General features: G+C 41.9%; 1 protein-coding gene across 1 annotated transcript in view; it reads right to left on the reverse strand.

The window, feature by feature from the left end:
- The window catches only part of kcnb2 (potassium voltage-gated channel subfamily B member 2), a 94,689-nt gene extending 85,088 nt beyond the window's left edge, over positions 1 to 9,601 (reverse strand). The window contains exons 1-2 of the mRNA XM_031282133.2: positions 9,226 to 9,601; positions 7,569 to 8,274 (exon numbers count right to left, since the gene is read on the reverse strand). Coding sequence (XP_031137993.1) covers positions 7,569 to 8,153 — 585 coding nt within the window. The 5' untranslated portion in view covers positions 8,154 to 8,274; positions 9,226 to 9,601. The remainder of the gene's footprint in view (positions 1 to 7,568; positions 8,275 to 9,225) is intronic.
- Between the last annotated feature and the right edge of the window lie 9,424 nt (positions 9,602 to 19,025).

Genomic DNA, 19,025 nt, shown 5'->3' on the forward strand with positions numbered 1-19,025 from the left:
GAGGCTATGAAAGCAGATGGGGTAGTACACAGGGAGAGGAGAGGAAGTGAAGGATATTGAAAGAGAGATGGCATGGGGAGAGTGAGGCAGACATCAGTGTGGCACTCACTATGTTGTGTCACCCACCACAGAAAGCTGGCTCAGCAGTATTCAAAGGCTCTCCGATAAAGAGGTGTGTGTGTGTGTGTGTGTGTGTGTGTGTGTGTGAGAGAGAGTGAGTGTGTGTGCGTGTGTGTGTGTGTGTGTGTGTGTGTGTGAGAGTGTGTGTATGTGTGTGTGTGTGTGTGTGTGTGTGTGTGTGTGTGTGTATGCGCGCATAAGGGCATGCCCGTTTGTGTGCTATTAGGAGGGCACAATATGTCTACTATTGTATGTATGTGCAGAGGTGTGGAAGACTGATTGTGAGTAGGCTACATGTGTGTGTCTAAGAGTGCAAAAGGGGGTTCACTGAAGCACGAATAGAAACCTGTCCTCTCTCCATCTCTCCCTATTTCCAATGCCTTCTGGAACAAGGAAAAGAGCAAAAGACATGGTGAGTTAACCTCATGAGGCAGTGTTTGAGGTAATGAGCACGAGGGCAGGGAGGAGATGAGGACGGCAGGAGGAGGAAGGAACACATTAGCCTCTTACCCAGAGTGTCACTCAAGCTGGCAGTGCCAGCCAGTGCTGCTCGCTGCTGGTCCACCGCCACTCCCAGCCTTCAGTGGGATTTATGTCTCGCTTTGACTGTGCTCAAGCCTGGGGCTTTTCGCCAATTTACATCTCCTGGATATTTTGCAGGCTTGATGTGTGCTCATAGAAAAGTGTGTAACAAGAAATGGTAGGAACACGATTAATGCTTACTTAAAGAGGCCATAATCAATATTTTTCTTTTAGTGATGTAATGTAATAATGAACCCACAGAGAATAAACTCCCGACTGCAGTTCCCATTAGCTCTATTGAGCTTTAAGCGTATTTTTAATCATTGCTTTTTGTTTTCCAGCCTGCAACTTTACAGTTTTGGTTCTCTCTAACAGCTCATATAGAGTTGTTTTCAATTAAAATTGTTTTTATTGTAGACTACCTGCTCAGCACCAAACAGCAGACAGCTAAAGTTAACGACTAGCTGGTTAACATAGTGGAGCATTTAGTAGCTAAAGAGCCAGATATTTCCATTTGGGAGTTGGTGGAGACCAAAACAGAGCTGAAGGGAGAGTGAATATTTGACATTCATCAGGTAGACACAAACACAACTCCAATTTCAAGATCTCACCTTGGGCACTGGGAAATTAACATGTTATACACTAAATTATCACTTGAAAAACAATTGACAGATTAACTGATTAGGAAAATAATCCTTAGTTGCAGCCATAATCATCACAGATTTCTTAAGAATCTTAGGAAATGTGAGGGTGTATTCTGAGGATGACAGTAGAATTACTCATGAGGTTTCAGCATTCAGGCTTCTCACACCATCTGGCCACTCATTATCCTTGGCTTGTATTGGCCATGTTGTTTATTCTAGACTTGGGCTATAGTGAGTTTGTAAGTTAAACTGAATCCAGTTTTACCCGTTGTTCTCTCCCTTCTCTGTTCCTGAAAGGGTGCAAATAATATAGTGTTTATTAGTCATGGCTCATGGATTTCACTTCATGATGTCTTCATTCATGAATCATACATGCATAGTCAAGTGCAATAAGCCTTAAGACAGGCTCTGTTGGGACACCATTGCCACTAGCTGCATCCAGACTGTAATTCCACTTCATGCAAGTTCCCACTGGTAATCATGAAAATGGAAGAAAGCAGCTGCTGGTTATTTTTGCAAAGCAAAGCAAAAAGAGAGAATGGATGTGTACTGAACACATTAATCAATAAGCATTTGTGGAATTATTAAAAATGTACAACAGCATGGTTTTAACAGATCAATTTTAAGGGTCAGCAGCAGTATCGATAGCTTTATCTGGTTCGTCTTCAACAACTTCCTTTGCCTCACTTAAAATTTTCCCTTTGAACCCTGCAGGTGAAAGTCACAGATACAACGCTTTAGTTAGATCAATAAAGGGCTGCAGGGCTGCAGTGTCCTATCCTCCTCTTCATTTAATCATAACCTTGGGAAACCTATGTAAAACCATAATATGACACAAGCTTTTTCAGACCATTTCAAATTCAAAAATTGCTTTTATGATAAGAACTGCTAATTTAATGTTCCCTTGTGTATTCTTTGCCACAAACATTTTTATTTTTATACATACAGTGGTCCATCAACACTATCAGAAATCAAATGCACCCACAGCACGAGTGTAAAACTGAGCTACAAGACATCATTCAATAGATTTTAAAGTGATTTGAGTACATCACAGTCAACAGATAACACAAACCCGGTAAACGCTACACAACGCTATTGTTATGAAAGTATAGATGGTATATAGTAGTACATTTGCTGCTTAGTAACATAACTATGAATTCAAACAGTATTGACTAAGCTGCGGAGAGTGGAAAGTGCTCTTTGCACTGCTTACAGCACTCGCAGTTTGTTGTCCATATGAGGAAATTCATGTTTAGAGTGAGTAATTAGCCGAACAAACTAGTGAGTATTCACTGTGTATACAACAAATCAGCCCCTTTTCACGAAAACAACAGAAGGATCGCTTAGAAATGCTTTAAACAAATGAAACAGCTTGAGTATACAAGGTATGAAACTGACACCAGAGTGTATTTAAAAGGCTTTCACTATCCTTTCAACCCCAATATTGTATAAATAACCATTTCTTATATGAACCTGTACAGAACTGATTTTAATTTAAGATAATCCTAATGTGGCAGGTGATGTCTAGAGAGTAAGGAAAGACAGCGGTGAACAGGACTGGGTTAAAGTGACATCCAGATGATAAATGCTGCTGCCTCTGCCCATGCAGGGACTATAAGAACTGATGCCACCTATAATCTAGGAGGTCCTCTCTTATCTGATTATGATTGCAGGGTAAAGAGGATTTAGGTGCTGGTGCCTAAATGCTAGGCTGTACTGATTAGAAGCCCAGTGGAAGGCTTATGTAACTAGGAGGCTGCAGGAGGGAAGAAGGTGTACTCTATAAATGACAAACTCATCTCCTGCAATGCATCCTGATAACTTGCTAAGGGCCAAATAAGATTCAGAAGTTCAATAATAACTGCTTCAGGTTAGAGTTATTATCAGCTGCTCTGCCTCTTGCATAGAGCCATCAACTTGACTTAAAAACACTGAGACAGGCTTATGACCCACAAACACCAAAATCTGATTTCAACAGTCAATGTCAGCATCCAGTGGGCAGGCTTTTTACAAAATAAGCAAAAAAGTAACAAACTGAGAGCATTTCTTCCATAAAATGCCAATCCCTATTGATTTACCCTTCTGAAGACTGACCACAATCCATGCAGAGATGAAAGATGATAATGAAACGCAAGGTAGAGGACATGCTGCTTGAATTTGACTTGGGGGCACATACTGTACAGAACATGTGACTTAATGCTGACTGAAGGCCTCTTCTTTACTTTTCCTATCCCTGCCTCCCTTCCTTTTGACTCTCCCATTAGCAGGAACTACATCAGTGCTATAAAAGCCTGGGAGGATGGAGAGTTAGAGGCTGTCTGCAGTGAGTTAAGTTACAGTGGGTTCATTGAATTTGCTCCTGTCACACTTAAAACTATATGCATTAATATTTTCATTTGTGCTGATTCTATAAATTAATCAACAAAACAACATTGTGCATTTTGCAGCTGCACTGCATTTACAGAGATGAATGTGACAAAATTGACAAGGATTGCCATTTGAGGTGGCGGTTACAGTATTATGCTACAGCTCCCTCACATTGTGTGATCATCATCATCATCAACAGTGTCTGCGGTATCTGACTTTGGCTGTTTTCAAGCGTGGGAGGACCAAACAGCATGCAGGCCCATTGCTCAGCATTCCCACTAGCTAGACTAGATTATTAGATAAAGGGGAGAGTAATGGTACACATCCACATTAAGAGCAAGCAAAAGGCTGAACATGGCTGGTGTAGGGAGGAGGGAGGAGATAGAAAACCCAACTTGAAATGTCTGGCAAGTAGAAACATTGATCTCTTTAAAATGCTCTGAATCCTCGGCCATTATTTTCTCACACTACCCAGACTGGATGGACTCTTAAGTGAAGAAAACCTAAACGGGGGATCATTTATTATCTAGAAGCTTTGCATGAACACAAATCAAAATAAAAACATGCTGCCCTTGCAAATTATGCTATTACAACTTAGCACTGTAGGCATCAATGTAGCACCTAATAGCATTCATTCATAATGCCAGGAACACAGCCTGACTCATATGTTAATGTTGAAGCTCCCGCTAAATCACTTATTGTGTGGTAAACGGTTGGTGAGGTCCTGATATAAATGACATGCTTTCTTCATATTGCTGTGTTTATCTGAAGACAGAAATAAATGCATCTTATTACAGTTCACACTGACAAAAGACACTTCCAGTGTCTAGGTTACAAACTACCTTTACATACAAGTTATATGCACTGAGATCTGTCTCTCCAGGAATGATGGTAATACATTTATGCAGGGAAATAGAAAAAAAAAAGCAGTCCAGCAATTTAGATATGGCTTCCTTTTATGAGCTTGTGCTAAGTGTAGTGCTGTACAACTACACCCGTGACTCACTGTAAACAAAAGAGGGTCAGGGCAGCACAAATCCTTCTGGCTCAATATCAAGGATGACACGTTCTACTGGATTAATAGAAATTATTGCCCACAGTAAGGAAACAATGGCAACATCCATTTGATGTTGAGAGTGCCACCCATAATTTAATAGCACATGGCAGTATTTTACCAATGGCTATAAGCTGTGGAGATACATAACAGAGCAGAGATGTAGCACTTAAGAAAGACTGTTTTGTTTATTAGTTTTTTTTAATAAGGGTAAAAGTTCCTGCAGGAGTACACATACAGGAGTCTGGATGCTCATCTGTGACCAAGCCAAGGCCAAGCACTAGTTACCAGAACCGGACACAAACTAATTCCCCCCTCCTCCTTACACAGCGGGGGCACTCAACCAAAAGTCACGCAGTTACACAGAGAAGCAACTGCATCAGCCAGTGTCCTTTTTGTTTTGACCATTGCATTCATTATTCATTGGGAAAGGTTTGCAAAGATCCAGCTCAGCATCCTGAGGCGTATCTGTAAATGACTGCATCTTTCTCTCTCTCTCTCTCTCTCTCTCTCTCTCTCTCTCTCTCTCTCTCTCTCAGGGCTTTCCTCTACCACAATCCTTTCTGCCACCACCTCTCTTCCTTCACTTGTGGCTTTCTCTCTCAACTCTCACCTCTCTGCTCCCTTCTCTTCAACCAGTTTTTCTTGGTGCATCGTCCACTTAGCTTTAATCTTTTCCATTCTGGGAGGACCTGCCCATACTCCCAAAGTGTGCACTGCTGTTATTGCTGATGAATGTAATCCTTACTTGATTGACCATGCTGAAAAGGTCAGTCCACTCATGCTTAACCTTTATTTAAGGGCAGAGAGGGCCATAGGTGCTATAGAGCAGCACAATGTGCTCTAATATCTGATTAAGGCAGTGTAGGAGAAATGGAGTGAGAGAAAAAGAGAGGGAGAGAGAATATGTGTACGCCAGAAGACTCTGTGAATGCATTTGCTTTGTATAAAAGCACACAACTGTGTACCAGCCTAGTAATGGTACTTCCTTGGTCAAGGGCTTTCAATGGTTCTCACTGCATGGTGTGTGCCCCATAAAAGGCTTCCCTGACCTCGGGAAGCTGCCATCTGACGAGTTGAGCGGCCCCGGCAGTCTATTACTAAATGTTCTTTCAGCTGTAGATAACCTTAGTGCGATCGCAAGGCTAAGCCATTAGAGTAATGTTCAAGTTCTCCTCGTAGGGCACTCAGCGGAATGTCAATTTGAATTAAGGTGGGATTTCCCTTTAAGATTTCAGAGGCTTCCCCGACACGATAGTGAACAGGTCAGCAATACTGAGATGTGTCTGGATAATGGGAGATTGTATTGAGGAGGTAAATCACTTTAGATATCACACAGCGTATCAAATTACCCCACTGCTATCACATGAGTTTGCCTTAGATATCGGCAGCCTCCTTATAATTGATTCTTGTGATATACAGTACAGCTGAAGGCTGAATACAATTATTAAGCTGAGGCAGGATTCCTTGTCAATCACAAATCACTAGATGATTCAGGGTAAACAAGCAAAGCTATGCTGGAATAATACAGGAAGGAAGAGAAAACATGTATAGCAGCCCTATTAAGGATTTAATATTTATGTATTCAGTGCCATATTTATGTTATTTCTTAAAGTGGAATACTGCACTATACATTTAGCACAAGGCACCAGGGGATGAAATTTAATCTAGCAGTATTTCCAAAATGCCTCAACAATCCACCACATGTACAGCACATCAGGAGCTGTATTTCCCCCACATTGGGGATAATGTTGCCTTGGTCACACACACACACACACACACACACACACACACACACACACACACACACACACACACACACACACACACACACACACACACACACTGTGTTTATGATCCTCTGACATGGAAAATAGACCCGGTCATCCCTGCCCTGCACTTCCACGATGATGAGATCAGGATACTGGAGAGCGAAGGTAAATTACCAGTGATTGGATTTCATTAAGGTTTACCTACCTAATTGAGGACCGAGTCAGAATGGGGGTTGGGATGAAGGGGAGGTGGATGAGGAGTTGAAAGAGATGTCATCATCAGCCTGGACATTATTGCTACACAGTCATTTGATTTCTGTGAGATTTATCATGTACGAATGATAACTGCACGTGACTGATGCAGCAGTTTTCTAAACACGTGGTACGTGGGAAGGGAGAAGCATTGATGACAAGCCGCATAAATTGGCTCAAAGTAAACATAGTAAACGACTTCAGAATTAACAGTATTCACTGATACACCTGCGACAAACTTTGGACATCATCCTGTCCTTTCACTGACTCATCCAATCAGACACTGACTGACATTGACAGATCTGGTCTACACAGACAAACTTTATCTCTGCAAAGAAAGCAACACTAGAAGCTTACGCACCTACCAATTAATTTGTCAAAGCAAACAGAGCCTAAGTCAAGCTCATGCAGTGATTCCACTACTGTGTCACTGCCAGAACTATACATTTTACTTTACACCATGATGTTTGCTTACACATCATACACCTAATTCATCTCCTCATCTCTTCTGCTTCCGTTCTTCCATTACATCCACACAAATTGTTACCCAAAGACTGCAGCTTCCTCTATATTTAATCCATCCTATCAACTGTTGCTACTTGCGAAGATGTAAAGCAGACAGATGGCACAAGAAGACACCTGATGAGAGTACAGTGCACGCCTGTTTAAGATTAAAATTGATGAACTCATGATTATTATTTTTTTACAGGTGGGAGTAGGCTTTTAATGAGTGTGCTTGTAATGTGTTATGATCCAGGCAGAGTGTTCGGCTTTGAATGTGTTCAGGAAATGTGAGATGGGGGCGGTGTGATCACACTTCCAGTTTCGGTTCCCTACCTTGGCAGCCACCGAGGAGCTGGGTTTCTCCAGGAGATCCCACAGCTTCTTCCTCTTGTCTGAGCAGCAGGTGTTATCAAACTCTCCCTCTCCCTCCCTATCCCTCATTGTCTCTGCCTCCCGCCGCAGCTCCTCATTCATCTGCTCTTTTTTCTGGTGGTAACGGGCCTGGCAGCAGGACTCCAGGTAGATCTCGTCAATCCCCCAGTAGTCTAACTCCTGGCCAAATGAAAGGGCACACATCTCCTCCATCATGTGTAATTTGCCTGTGCGGTAAAAGTTCAGAATGGAGGTGAAAGCCCCCGGGTGCCGGTCAAAGAAGTATTCGTTTTCGTTCAGGCTGTAATCGTCGCAGACTTCCATCAGGGACTCATGGGTGTTGTAGTCTCGAAGCTTGCCGAGCCGGGTCCTAGGTAGCCTGTCCAGGGTCCGCCACAGGACCTCGTGGTTCAGACCTCCGACGTTAAGGCGGACTCTACGGGTGCGGGCTTTGGTGCGGATGATGTCGATGGGCTCGGGGGGCAGGGAGGGAGCGGTTCGGATGTTGGTGGGCTTGAGCCCTGCTGGTCCAAGCTTCTCAGCCATGGTGATGGAAAAGGAGACTTATTGGGGAAGATGTTACGATGACACACAAAAAGGAAAATATAAAAAAAGGTCGACAAATTTTGAACTATGTTGGATCCTCTTTAGGCAACTCCCTCCATGGCTGAGAAAACAAAAGAGACAGTTTGTGAGATGACTTAAAGACTGATGACACAAATTGATCAAATTGTTATTTTGCAAAATGTAACATCTTTTTTATTATGCTTTGATAAGCTCTTTTTATTCAGCAGTAGGACACAGTCACCTGTTACTTTAAATTGACAGAAATAGTAACAGCTGCACATGGTTATTGATCCCTTACATTACATTTCAAAGAAGGCGTTAGGCAGAATCAATGATTTTCTTTTAACAGCCTATATGGCTGCTTTGCTTTGTACTCCACTCCAGCATTGTTATGGCTGTAGTGAGGCAATGAACTCCTGCTGGAGCATTACTTTCTATATGCAGCCTCATCGGTCAAAAATGAGACTCAGTGGTAGGTCAGGAAGCAAATTAACAGAAAGAAACCTTGAAATGAATGTATGTGTTCTTACTATTTGAATCAAGGAGGCGTGTGTGACAGCAATTTCTGCAGTCTTATTTATTCATTTGTAAATATATTTTCCCTTGCCACTTTAGGTCATAACAATATTTATTTACATGTATTGAAGCAGGTTACCATTTTAATAAGGAACAGGGCTTACCATCCTACAGAATTCAGATAAGCGGATGTTCTTGAATGCAACAGCTTTTAGTGACATTTGACACTTGATTATTTGTACCAAACAATGGCCAAAACGGACAATTTGACTATGCAAATTGGATAAAATGAGTATAGGGAGGGATGTAAAGCGGCAACACATTAGTAATGTATGTGTCTTGACTTGTTCTGCAGTCCTATAAATTCAGAAGCATTGCATACCTGTTACGCTAAAACGTATATGTCCAGTAAGGTTTTTTTTATAATCCAACACCTTCTATTTAAGTCTAAACAATTTGCACTCGCAACGTTTTTTCGACTGTTTTCAAAGTATCCAAATAAAGAAAAATGTCAAAGAAAAATAGTCTCTCTCACCTTGCCGAGATAAACCACCTTTTGCATGCAAACTCCTCTTGTGGGAGTAGAGGATGAAAAGGGTGCCGGGATCCCCCTTTAGTCAAGCGGCAACGACTGAAGAGAGCACTCCGCGGACGCCGCGCGGAGAACGCGCGTCCCACATTTTGTTTAAAATGACTCGAGAAGAGAGGGGGAAAAGCGTGATTATCTTCCTCTAGAAATGATCACCCGAACAGAACCAGCGCTGTTTCGCCATGAGAACACTGTGGGAAGAGTCCTGCCTTCAACCAAAAGCTTGCGCACACAGTGCAGAGAAGACTGGCTCACTGAATCACTGTGTACTGCAGACGTCGTGCGCGTAAAAGGCAACGGGAAGGAACGGGATAAGCGAACTGCGGAGTGTCCCGCTGTATACTACAGTACACGAGGAGGAGCAGACGGGTGCACGCGGGCTGCGCCATATGGTGAAAACCTTAATGCAGCTGGGTAGCAGATCATATTCCGTTACACAACTAGATGAAACCAACTCGTTTTATATCGAGATGTGTGACTTGGAACTCTGGTTGTAGGAGCAGGGTGAAGTATATGGACGCAAAGAGAGTTGATTATGAGATTTCATAACATTAGGCTCTAGTACAAACAACCGCTCTTGCACACACTGAAACTAAACCACACACACGTGCCATAACCTTTTATGCTGCTTTTGAAGTGTTGGTGGCAGATGATATTACGGTAGGTGCACACTTTGCCACAGGCGACTTTTAGTGAAATGACCATGAAACGTAATGCGGCCTCTGACTGTAAATGCACAATAAGTAATAAATAACAATAAGTTAACAATAAGTTAACAATAAGTAAAAGCCCATGCCTTAAGGCAGCGATGCAAAGAATTGTCCCTAAAGACTGATAGAAAATATTATTTAACTTCAGAACACATAATTGCTTCCTTCACCCCATAACTCTCACACACACTCGCAGTGTTGCCACCCATTACTGTAAAAGTACAACAGCTAAAACCTCAAAGGTTACAACTAACCAGTTATTTCAGATGCTCCATTGGAACCCACAACACCCTTTTTCTTGACCAGGCACTAAGCCAGCGATAAACTTAGGCAGATGCACCTTATTGCCCCAAACCCCATCTTATCTATTAGCTACCAGTATATAATGATTTCCCCACTCCCTGGTTTTAAATGAATAAATAGAAATATTAAATGATGACTCCCTTAATATACCTCAGATCCTTACCTGCTGGAGTGTTCTCTCCTCCCTCTCTCTCTACCCCTCATATAAGTTCAATATAGCAATGATATTTCCTCGTATAAAGCTTATGTGTCAGTTGAACATTTCCCCTTAGCCAAGCATTTTTCAAAAGAAATTTGATTATGCAATGCATATGTGTAATTGATTTCCTTGCCGTGTTCCTTCCTTCCAGTGACAAGAGGTCAATAACGCCACATTGACTAACCGCAGCCTTTGTGTGCACGTATAGGCTACCATGTCTGAACTGTGTGGGCTGTTGTTTGAAGGTCAAAGGCTTTTAGCACTGTCCAGATGTCACTTGGGGATCTGCAGATATGAGATTGGGGATCTGCAGAATCCCACACCATATTTATAGCAATCACATATGGACCTGATGAATTATTTGAAAGGGGACTTCGGCACATATAGGCTGCATGCAAATTTGATTTGAATAGAGCAAGAGGGATAAGCTAGGAGTTGTGTGAAAATATGCATCTAAGAAGCAAAAAAAGAAAGTTTTTTTAAACACAATGTTTACCAGATAAAGTTTGCCGTTTTTTCCCCCATAAGGATAACATTTATTTGACAGTGCTCAGGAGCAGTGAAGCAGTAAACCCCTAATTGACAGATGTTATTTTCTTGATGACAACAAAACCGCTGATGACAAAGTTGTTAATTACTTCGGGTACAGGGAAATGATGAAAAGCAATTGACTGTGTCCTCCTGTTATTGATCATAATCAAACTGGCAGCCAGTCAGTCATCCTATGAGTCATGATGTGTGAGGTAGCAGTGATGTTGGTAGAAAATAATCAGCAGAGCAGGATTGTGCACCACGGCAAATACGTTGTGTGGAGTAATATCAAATTTGTACAATAGATGCTTCCAGCTCTACTGTATACTAACACCACCTGCATGCACGGGTTCTCTGGGGAGTTGAAGCCACCGAGTGGGCGGAATAACTCTAGTCAGCGGCTTTATGTCTGTAATTACTAACTTTCTATATAGAAATGTGTTGATGTACTGCAGGTTACAAAAGACTACAAAATGTTTTATTTTTTCTAGAGGGTGTTCATAGAGATGACGTTGTGTAATTTTTTTTCTTTTTTTAATTCCTGTGTACAATGTGGGCATGTGTGCCTGTGTGGGTTGCTGCCATAGCAACCAAAATTGTAGCATCATGCTAAGGGAACACTTTGGGCCATGGAGCCAGATAAATTTACGGGCCAGTGTGGCTGCCAGTGATTGAATCAGCTGTTTGGTCAATTAACCTTTGCTGTCTGTATTTATCAGAATATATTATACACCCCTGGCAACGATAATGTGACATGATAATGGAAACTGAATGCTGTGCAGGAGTTTTACAGTATATGGTACATTCTGAATGTGAAGACAGAGAAAAGTAAAGAAGAAATCAAAGGTGAGGAGGTAACCTAACAGCCACCTCTAGCTCCTCTCTTTAGAAGCATGTTCCCATCAATCACAGTCCAAAAAAGGGTTGACAGACTACAGCGGCTGCCTAATCCCCGAGCCGTCACTGCCTGCTGTATTCCCCCTTTTCAATTTGTCATAAAATGTGTCCACTCCATCATCCAAACAACACCATGGACACACTTGCACCCCACAGCTTCTGCTTCTGACGCTGTCAGCACATAAAAGAGACACACCATCATCTGTGTCCATAACGCCTTCATTAGAAAGATCTGTGTGTTCGCTTATAGATAAAGAAAATATGCTATTGTATTGGGTACTTAAAGTAATAGGGGCTATGTTGCATTAAAAAAGGTACTAAATGTGTTTTTCTGTAAAAAGGCTGAGAAGATTTAAGCCAACAAGCCACGTTGCCTTTCATGTAAAATGGGTTTGTGTGTGGCAGAAGAAACAGAGAGAGAGAGAGAGAACAAAATAAATGTGGCTGTAATTTAATCAATGTGGGACACCTTTCTATTAATAGGGAGCTGCAATAATTTGAATACTTGTAGAAAAAGAGAGAGAAAAAAGACATAGGTGGGCAAGGTTCTCTCCCACTCTTTTCCTCTGCTGCCAGTGCATGGTATTTTAAAGGCTTGGATATCACATTATTTTCAAAGGTGTCATTTATTAATCTGTGAAATTCAAAGTTGCGGAAGGCCCATGACTGGGCCACCAACTGTGAGCTTGAAGACTTTGTAAGTATGCCATGGTTCAGTACAGTATGTACTACTCTGTGTGTGTGTGTGTGTGTGTGTGTGTGTGTGTGTGTGTGTGTGTGTGTGTGTGTGTGTGTGTGTGTGTGTGCTTGTTTACTATATTCGTGGGGTCCAAAAACCGGGGAATACAGTATACTTGTGGGGTCTGCACAGCCTTGTGGGGCCTAAAATGCTGGACCCCACAAGGTTAAAGGGCTGTTTGAGGGTTAAGACTTGGTTGTAGGATTAGGGTTAGAATTAGGTTATGGTTAGGGTGAGGGTAAGGGTTAAGGTTAGGCATTTAGTTGTGATGGTTAAGGTTAGGGTAAGGGGCTAGGGAATGCATTATGTCAATGATGGGTCCCCACAAAGATAGTGAAACGATCGTGTGTGTGTGTGTGTGTGTGTGTGTGTGTGTGTGTGTGTGTCTCTTTGTCTGTACGTGTTTGTGTGTTTTTGTCAATAAGAGGGAGGAAACACGCCATAGCAGCAGCCTATTTATTCTCTTTAGCTATTTTTAGCTGCTGGCCATGTCAAGGTCCACACAACTCACCCACCTACAGTGGGCAGCAGTGGCCTTCAATATAATGGTCTGCTGCAGACTAGAGTCATTAATCTACGTTATATTGTCATTCACCCACCAAACACACCTGTTCACCTCTGATGCTGCCAACGACACCTTATGTGTCAAAAATAAACGCAACACAATAAACATGCTTTGGTATATGTTTGTGCAAAATGCGACTATAGTTTGCCAGTTTCCAAGGGGCTTAATCGGTCTAAGTATGTACAATGTAACCATCCATCTACCAAATCCTTGTTCAAATCCTACCAAGGACATTTGGAATATGTAATCTCCCTCTCTATCTCCCCGTATTTATTGTCGCTCCCTACTGCCATCAATCAAAGCTATGCAACAATGCCTTTAAAACGATCTTTAAAAAAAAATTTGCATATGCAGTCCATGTGCTCTGGCCCTAGCGTTCTGTCTCGTGATGCTGTGGACAAACAAACATGATTGATTACCACTCCATCCAGCTGGTTATGTTTACATAATACATCCAGGGCCATGGATCTGTAATTGAATGGGTGTTGTTTTGGTTTTATATTTTCATTGGGAACTCTGCTGGTCAATTGCTCTGGCAGTCATGTTATGCAGCACAGGCAGACAGAAAGAAACACACAGAGATGCTTTACTCTGTTTTGACTGACTCTACAACTCAGCATCATTGTTTACCAAATACAGACTGCCTCATCCTTTGCAGCAAAGCTTCAGTGTAACCTCCAAATTTGAGGAGTTTGCACCATACTCATCAGCATTCATCAGTATGAATGATACTGCCTTGCAGGGTATTCAAGATTCTCAGTGCTGCACCTTAACCCAAAGTGCTTGTGGCAGCATGATAATGTGAATATAATGTGCTCGGTCTAATTGCTGCAAAAAACACCCTGCTTGGCTATTTGACCTGCTACTTCTATCAAGAGTCATCCTATGAGAGAAAGCATTTATGTAATCAGAGCAGGTGTGGCACCTCTAGCGTGTTCCAGTGATCACTGTGAGTTGTACTTTGAAATGAAAGACAGGGAGGAAAGACCATGGTATGAATAGCAATGAAGTCACTTGTGGTTTAGCTGGCATATTAGCTGGGCCTGTAGTAGAACATTTAGTATAGTCCGCATCTGACCAAGTGTCATTTTTATGTGTCCAATACACAACACCCCGCCTGTGGTATTAAAGCTACAGTAGGTAGAATGCAAAATACGGCAGAATTTGAAGTAGAGTGAGACCTGTTCTTGCAGCTCTCATTCTCGCCTCTTTGTCGCATGGGCAATGCATGCGCAGAATAGCCAGTGGCAATGCTTTCTCTGTCTGAAATAATGTGTAATTGGCCAACGTCTCCTATGACGACTAGATTTTCTGTAGCCTGAATACAGAGCCAAAATGAGGTGCAGATGTCTAGTTTTCTCTTAGACCATTTAAATTACAATATGCTGAAAGATTATTATGGAATGTTTGCCCAACGACGCAAAATATAAAGTGCCTCCCACAGTTTTAAAAGTACTTTAGACAATAGGTTTACAATGCTTTTACTTTGTACTTAATTGCAGCACCTATCTGAAAAAATAAACAGTGAATTCTTATTTCATGGGACCTGGGAAAACGTCTCCATGATTGTTATATTTCTCACTGTTTTGCATCTTTTACAAGTGGTCCGCTAATTTATGCAGATCATTTCTGTAAATCTTATGCTGATGTAGGAGAAAGGTTGCCTCATTTATTCTGCCATAAGTCAGAGAGTTGCATTGATACTGTTGTCAGTTGTGTAATTGGGTTCACAGGTAGTATTATGGTGTTATGAGTCCCTCTGTGAAATAATTTGAAAGATTAATCATTTGGACAGGAAACCAAAATGTACCCGCTCCTGGGAGGGATATTGTGATAGGGTATATTCTTTCCTAGTCTCACAAATGAAAATGAAGAAAGAGGAGGGAGGTCTATTTAAATTGATGTGTAATGCTTTCTGTGTTCGGAGCTTTTTTTTTTTACGAGTTATCTCATCTTTAAAACTGGCAGGACTGCATGAACCTAATTAAGATAATCCAAAATCCAAAACACTGATGAGCCTTATGCCACGATGTCAATCAATCAATCAATCAATCAATCAATCAACCAACCAATCAAGTGAAATTATTTGTCACGTGAAATCATGTAAAACTACAATTTCAGTGAAATGTAATATGTGAGTGCTTTCAATTTAAGCATTAAAAACAGTACAAAAATATATGTGTTTGATGTGCGGTGTTCTCATTTAGATCCTAGTGGCCTGAGGGTAGAAGCTCCTCCTCCTGAGCCTCTCAGTGCTGGCCTAGAGTATCCGGTACCTTCTTCCCGACCTCAACAGGGTGAAAAAGCTGGTACCCTGGTGGTTTGGCCCTTTGATGATTCTCCTAGCCTTTTTCTTGCAGCGCCTGCTCTATCTTTTAGACAGGGTAGGGTACCGCAAACCAGGCTGTTCGGTGCTGAGTCAGTATGCAGCACCCAGGTCAGACCCTCTGTGATGTACTTGAAGATGTCCACCCTCTCCACTGAGGACCTGTTGATTTTAAGGGGGGGGCGTAGCAAACCTGATGATGGCTACACAGTCATCTCAAACACAGCCCTGGGGTGCTCCAGTGTTAAGGATAAGAGTGGAAGAGGTTTGTCTGCCGACCCTCACCACCTGGGGTCTGTTTGTCAGGAAGTCAAGAATCCACATGCACAGTAAGGTGTTCCTGGGTCCTTGAGCTTTGTGACAAAAGAAAACTATAGTGTTACGCTGAACTGTAGTCATTGAACAGCAATCTTACATATCTTCCTTTCTTTTCCAGGTGAGATAGAGTCTTGTGGAGGATGTGTGCTTTGGTGTCTACCATTGATCGGTTGGGACGGTAGGCAAACTGTAATTGGCCCACTGTGCTGGGTAGTGAGGAGCAGATGTAATCCTTGCCCAGTTGTTCGAAGCATTTCATCACTACAGAGATAAGTGCCACTGGGTGGTAGTCATTCAGGCAGGCTGGTCTTGTTTTCTTGGACACAGGAATGATAGTGGACTTCTTGGAGCATGTGGGTACGACAGACTGAGCCAGTAACAGATTAAAAATCATTGTTAACACTGGCGCTAGTTGATCAGCACATAGTTTGAGGACACGTCTTACTGATACCGTCAGGTCCTGCTGCTTTCTTTGTGTTCACATGCTTGAAAACCCCTCCTGACATCATGCTCAGAAAAGAAGATGGATGCAGGAGGTACACCTACCCATCCATTAACCTCGGCTTCAGCTGTTTTTGCTTTTTGGCTGCCGATGAACTCAGCTCACTTGCCAGAGATAACATTATCACTTGACAAGGAGGAGAGGGTGGGTAAGAGGGTTGTAATCTGTCATAGTTCTTAGATCAAGATACTAGCCACATATTGCACTAAGGTGTTATGGCCCCCTGTTATATTAATACCGTAATTAACTGCAAATGTGTTGCAAGTTCAATTACGTAGCCTTTTGGAGGAGTGTTAAATGATTGCTGGCTGAAAACTACATTTCATTTCTTGTGTTTCCATTGTGGGTCAAGTTTATTTACAAAGAGCCAAGTTAATAGACTAAACGGCCCTAATATTAAAATCTTAGTTTTTCCTACCTGTATTTATTTTTTATTCACTTGATGTATGTGTTCTGTGTCCTGCTGTAGACCGACCAACGGGTGACAAATGTTTGCAAATAGGGATAACTATTAGCATGTGCCGACATACAATACATTGTCTGTGTCGAGGTCAAACAGAAGCAGGTGATGTCCCCCTATCTTGTTTCCTTGTTCAGGCTGTTGTTTACCTGATGACGTGGGTCCGCTGTCACATTGAGGAGATTGGGCAACAGTGAGCTGTTTCTGGGCTTTAAGTATGGGAAATGGCTATGCACTGACATCCAATCCCCTCAGCTAACTGGACTCTGTTTGTGGGTTTGAGTGTGTGTGTGTGTGTGTGATAACCTTGGATATTTGCATTAACCAATTCGTCAAGTCACTTGACGTGCAGCAATCCAATGTACACAATTGATATGTTCAATCACCATCAGCGTCTGCTGGTGATATGATATCATTTCATCTTGCTCATGCCCTTCAAGGTTACACATATTGGACTTTAAAGATAATGCTAACTGCTGGAGATGTCAAGGCTCTTGATGGACTCCAGTACATGATCTCTGGAAGCACCTTCTAATTTAAGCCAGTCTATTAAAGAGGTCACTGCTGCTGATCTTGATTTCTGTCCTTGACGGTAGGTGATCCCCCTGAACGTGTCCCACAGTGATTGACCCACACCAGGATAATGGAACATTTGGGACTGTGGACCACGCCTGGATTACCAAGTGCAAGACGTACTGCATGTCAATTACATTAGTTTGTGCCAGTTTAATTGACAATTTGTTTGGGAATGTGCACCTCTAAAGCACATCAACTGAAAGGATCAGAGACTCAAGGTTTTTTTCCCTGATCTTGAAGAGAGTGTCTGAATCAAAATCTATTTTTAAGACCGACATTATAGAATGTCTGTACTCATGTGTTGCATAATTCTAAAACAACGTGTTTTATTTATTACTTTTGTTTTACTTTTATTAAATTATCCCACAGCAAATGTGGGGCCAGGCAGTATATACATTTAAACTGTACACATTGCATAGAAGGTGGGGCGGTACAGAGGGTTCATAGGGCCCCAGCTGTTCAAGTTTGAAGGCCCCCTAGTACCTTAATGCAGCCATGCTGGGGACAGAGAAGTAAAATTACATCTTAAAAAGAAAAACATCACTTATCCAAGATGGACATTTAAGAGACGTGTCTTTATCTATTCAAAAACTTTTCCTCTTCTTCATGTTTTTGTACACTTTGTACCTTTACTTCAAATAGCCAGGGAATCCCTCTGCTTTCTTCTGTGAAATAGAGTTATTGTACCTGTTTCTTTATCTGCACCCTTTTTCTTTCTCAGACTCCCTACACACGGAAACATACAAATACACAAAAATGCTTTCAGATTAAAAACATAACCCCCCCCCACACACACACACACACACACACACACACACACACACACACATAATGTGTTGTGTGAGGCTTGTCTTTTAGGATGGTTTATCTGTTGGTTTACTTATGTGGCGCATGCCATTAGTTTTACACACACAGGTATTTATGGCCCAGTACTTCAATACACTTAGCCATCACTAGAAGTCAATAGGGTTTTCCCTGCCTGTGTAAATCAGAGACAGGCCACTTAAGTGTTTTCCTTCTTACTTTTTTTTCTTTTCTTTGACTATCTAAGCCCAGTTGGGGAGAAAGACCAGATGCTGTTTGGGTAAACCATAAACCTTTAAAACAATTAAGGTAAGCCACACATTTTCACATGCCAAGGGTATGTGTATAGGCAAAAATCATCAACTTTAAGATGATTTAAGCAAACAGTGCCCTGATTGATTTTTACAGCACTTAAAAAATCTGACACTTCCAAATCCCCAAACGATGAGGCAGGCTGAGGAGATCCTGTCAGAAACCAAGACTTTCTTCCCCCTCATGCATCATGCTGGGCAACCCTGAAAAAAAACCTGAAAAAAAGTAAGAAGGAAAACACTTAAGTGGCCTGTCTCTGATTTACACAGGCAGGGAAAACCCTATCAACACACCCTCTACCCGGCACACAGGTCCAAAAAACGGTGTCGTGATGAGAAGTTTCAAAATGAGTTATTGCTGTCACCAAAGGAGAACCCCTGAGGACAGATGACGGTTCTTGGATCGCTGCACCAACATTAACCTTCCTGTGAAGGGATCAGGCGCAAGCTTACTTTGACAAGGGAGTTGGGGGTCATTGTTCTAAAAATACCTTTTCTTTGTTTT

This window comes from Sander lucioperca, chromosome 1 (genome assembly GCF_008315115.2).
Source record: "Sander lucioperca isolate FBNREF2018 chromosome 1, SLUC_FBN_1.2, whole genome shotgun sequence".
Lineage (NCBI taxonomy): Eukaryota > Metazoa > Chordata > Actinopteri > Perciformes > Percidae > Sander > Sander lucioperca.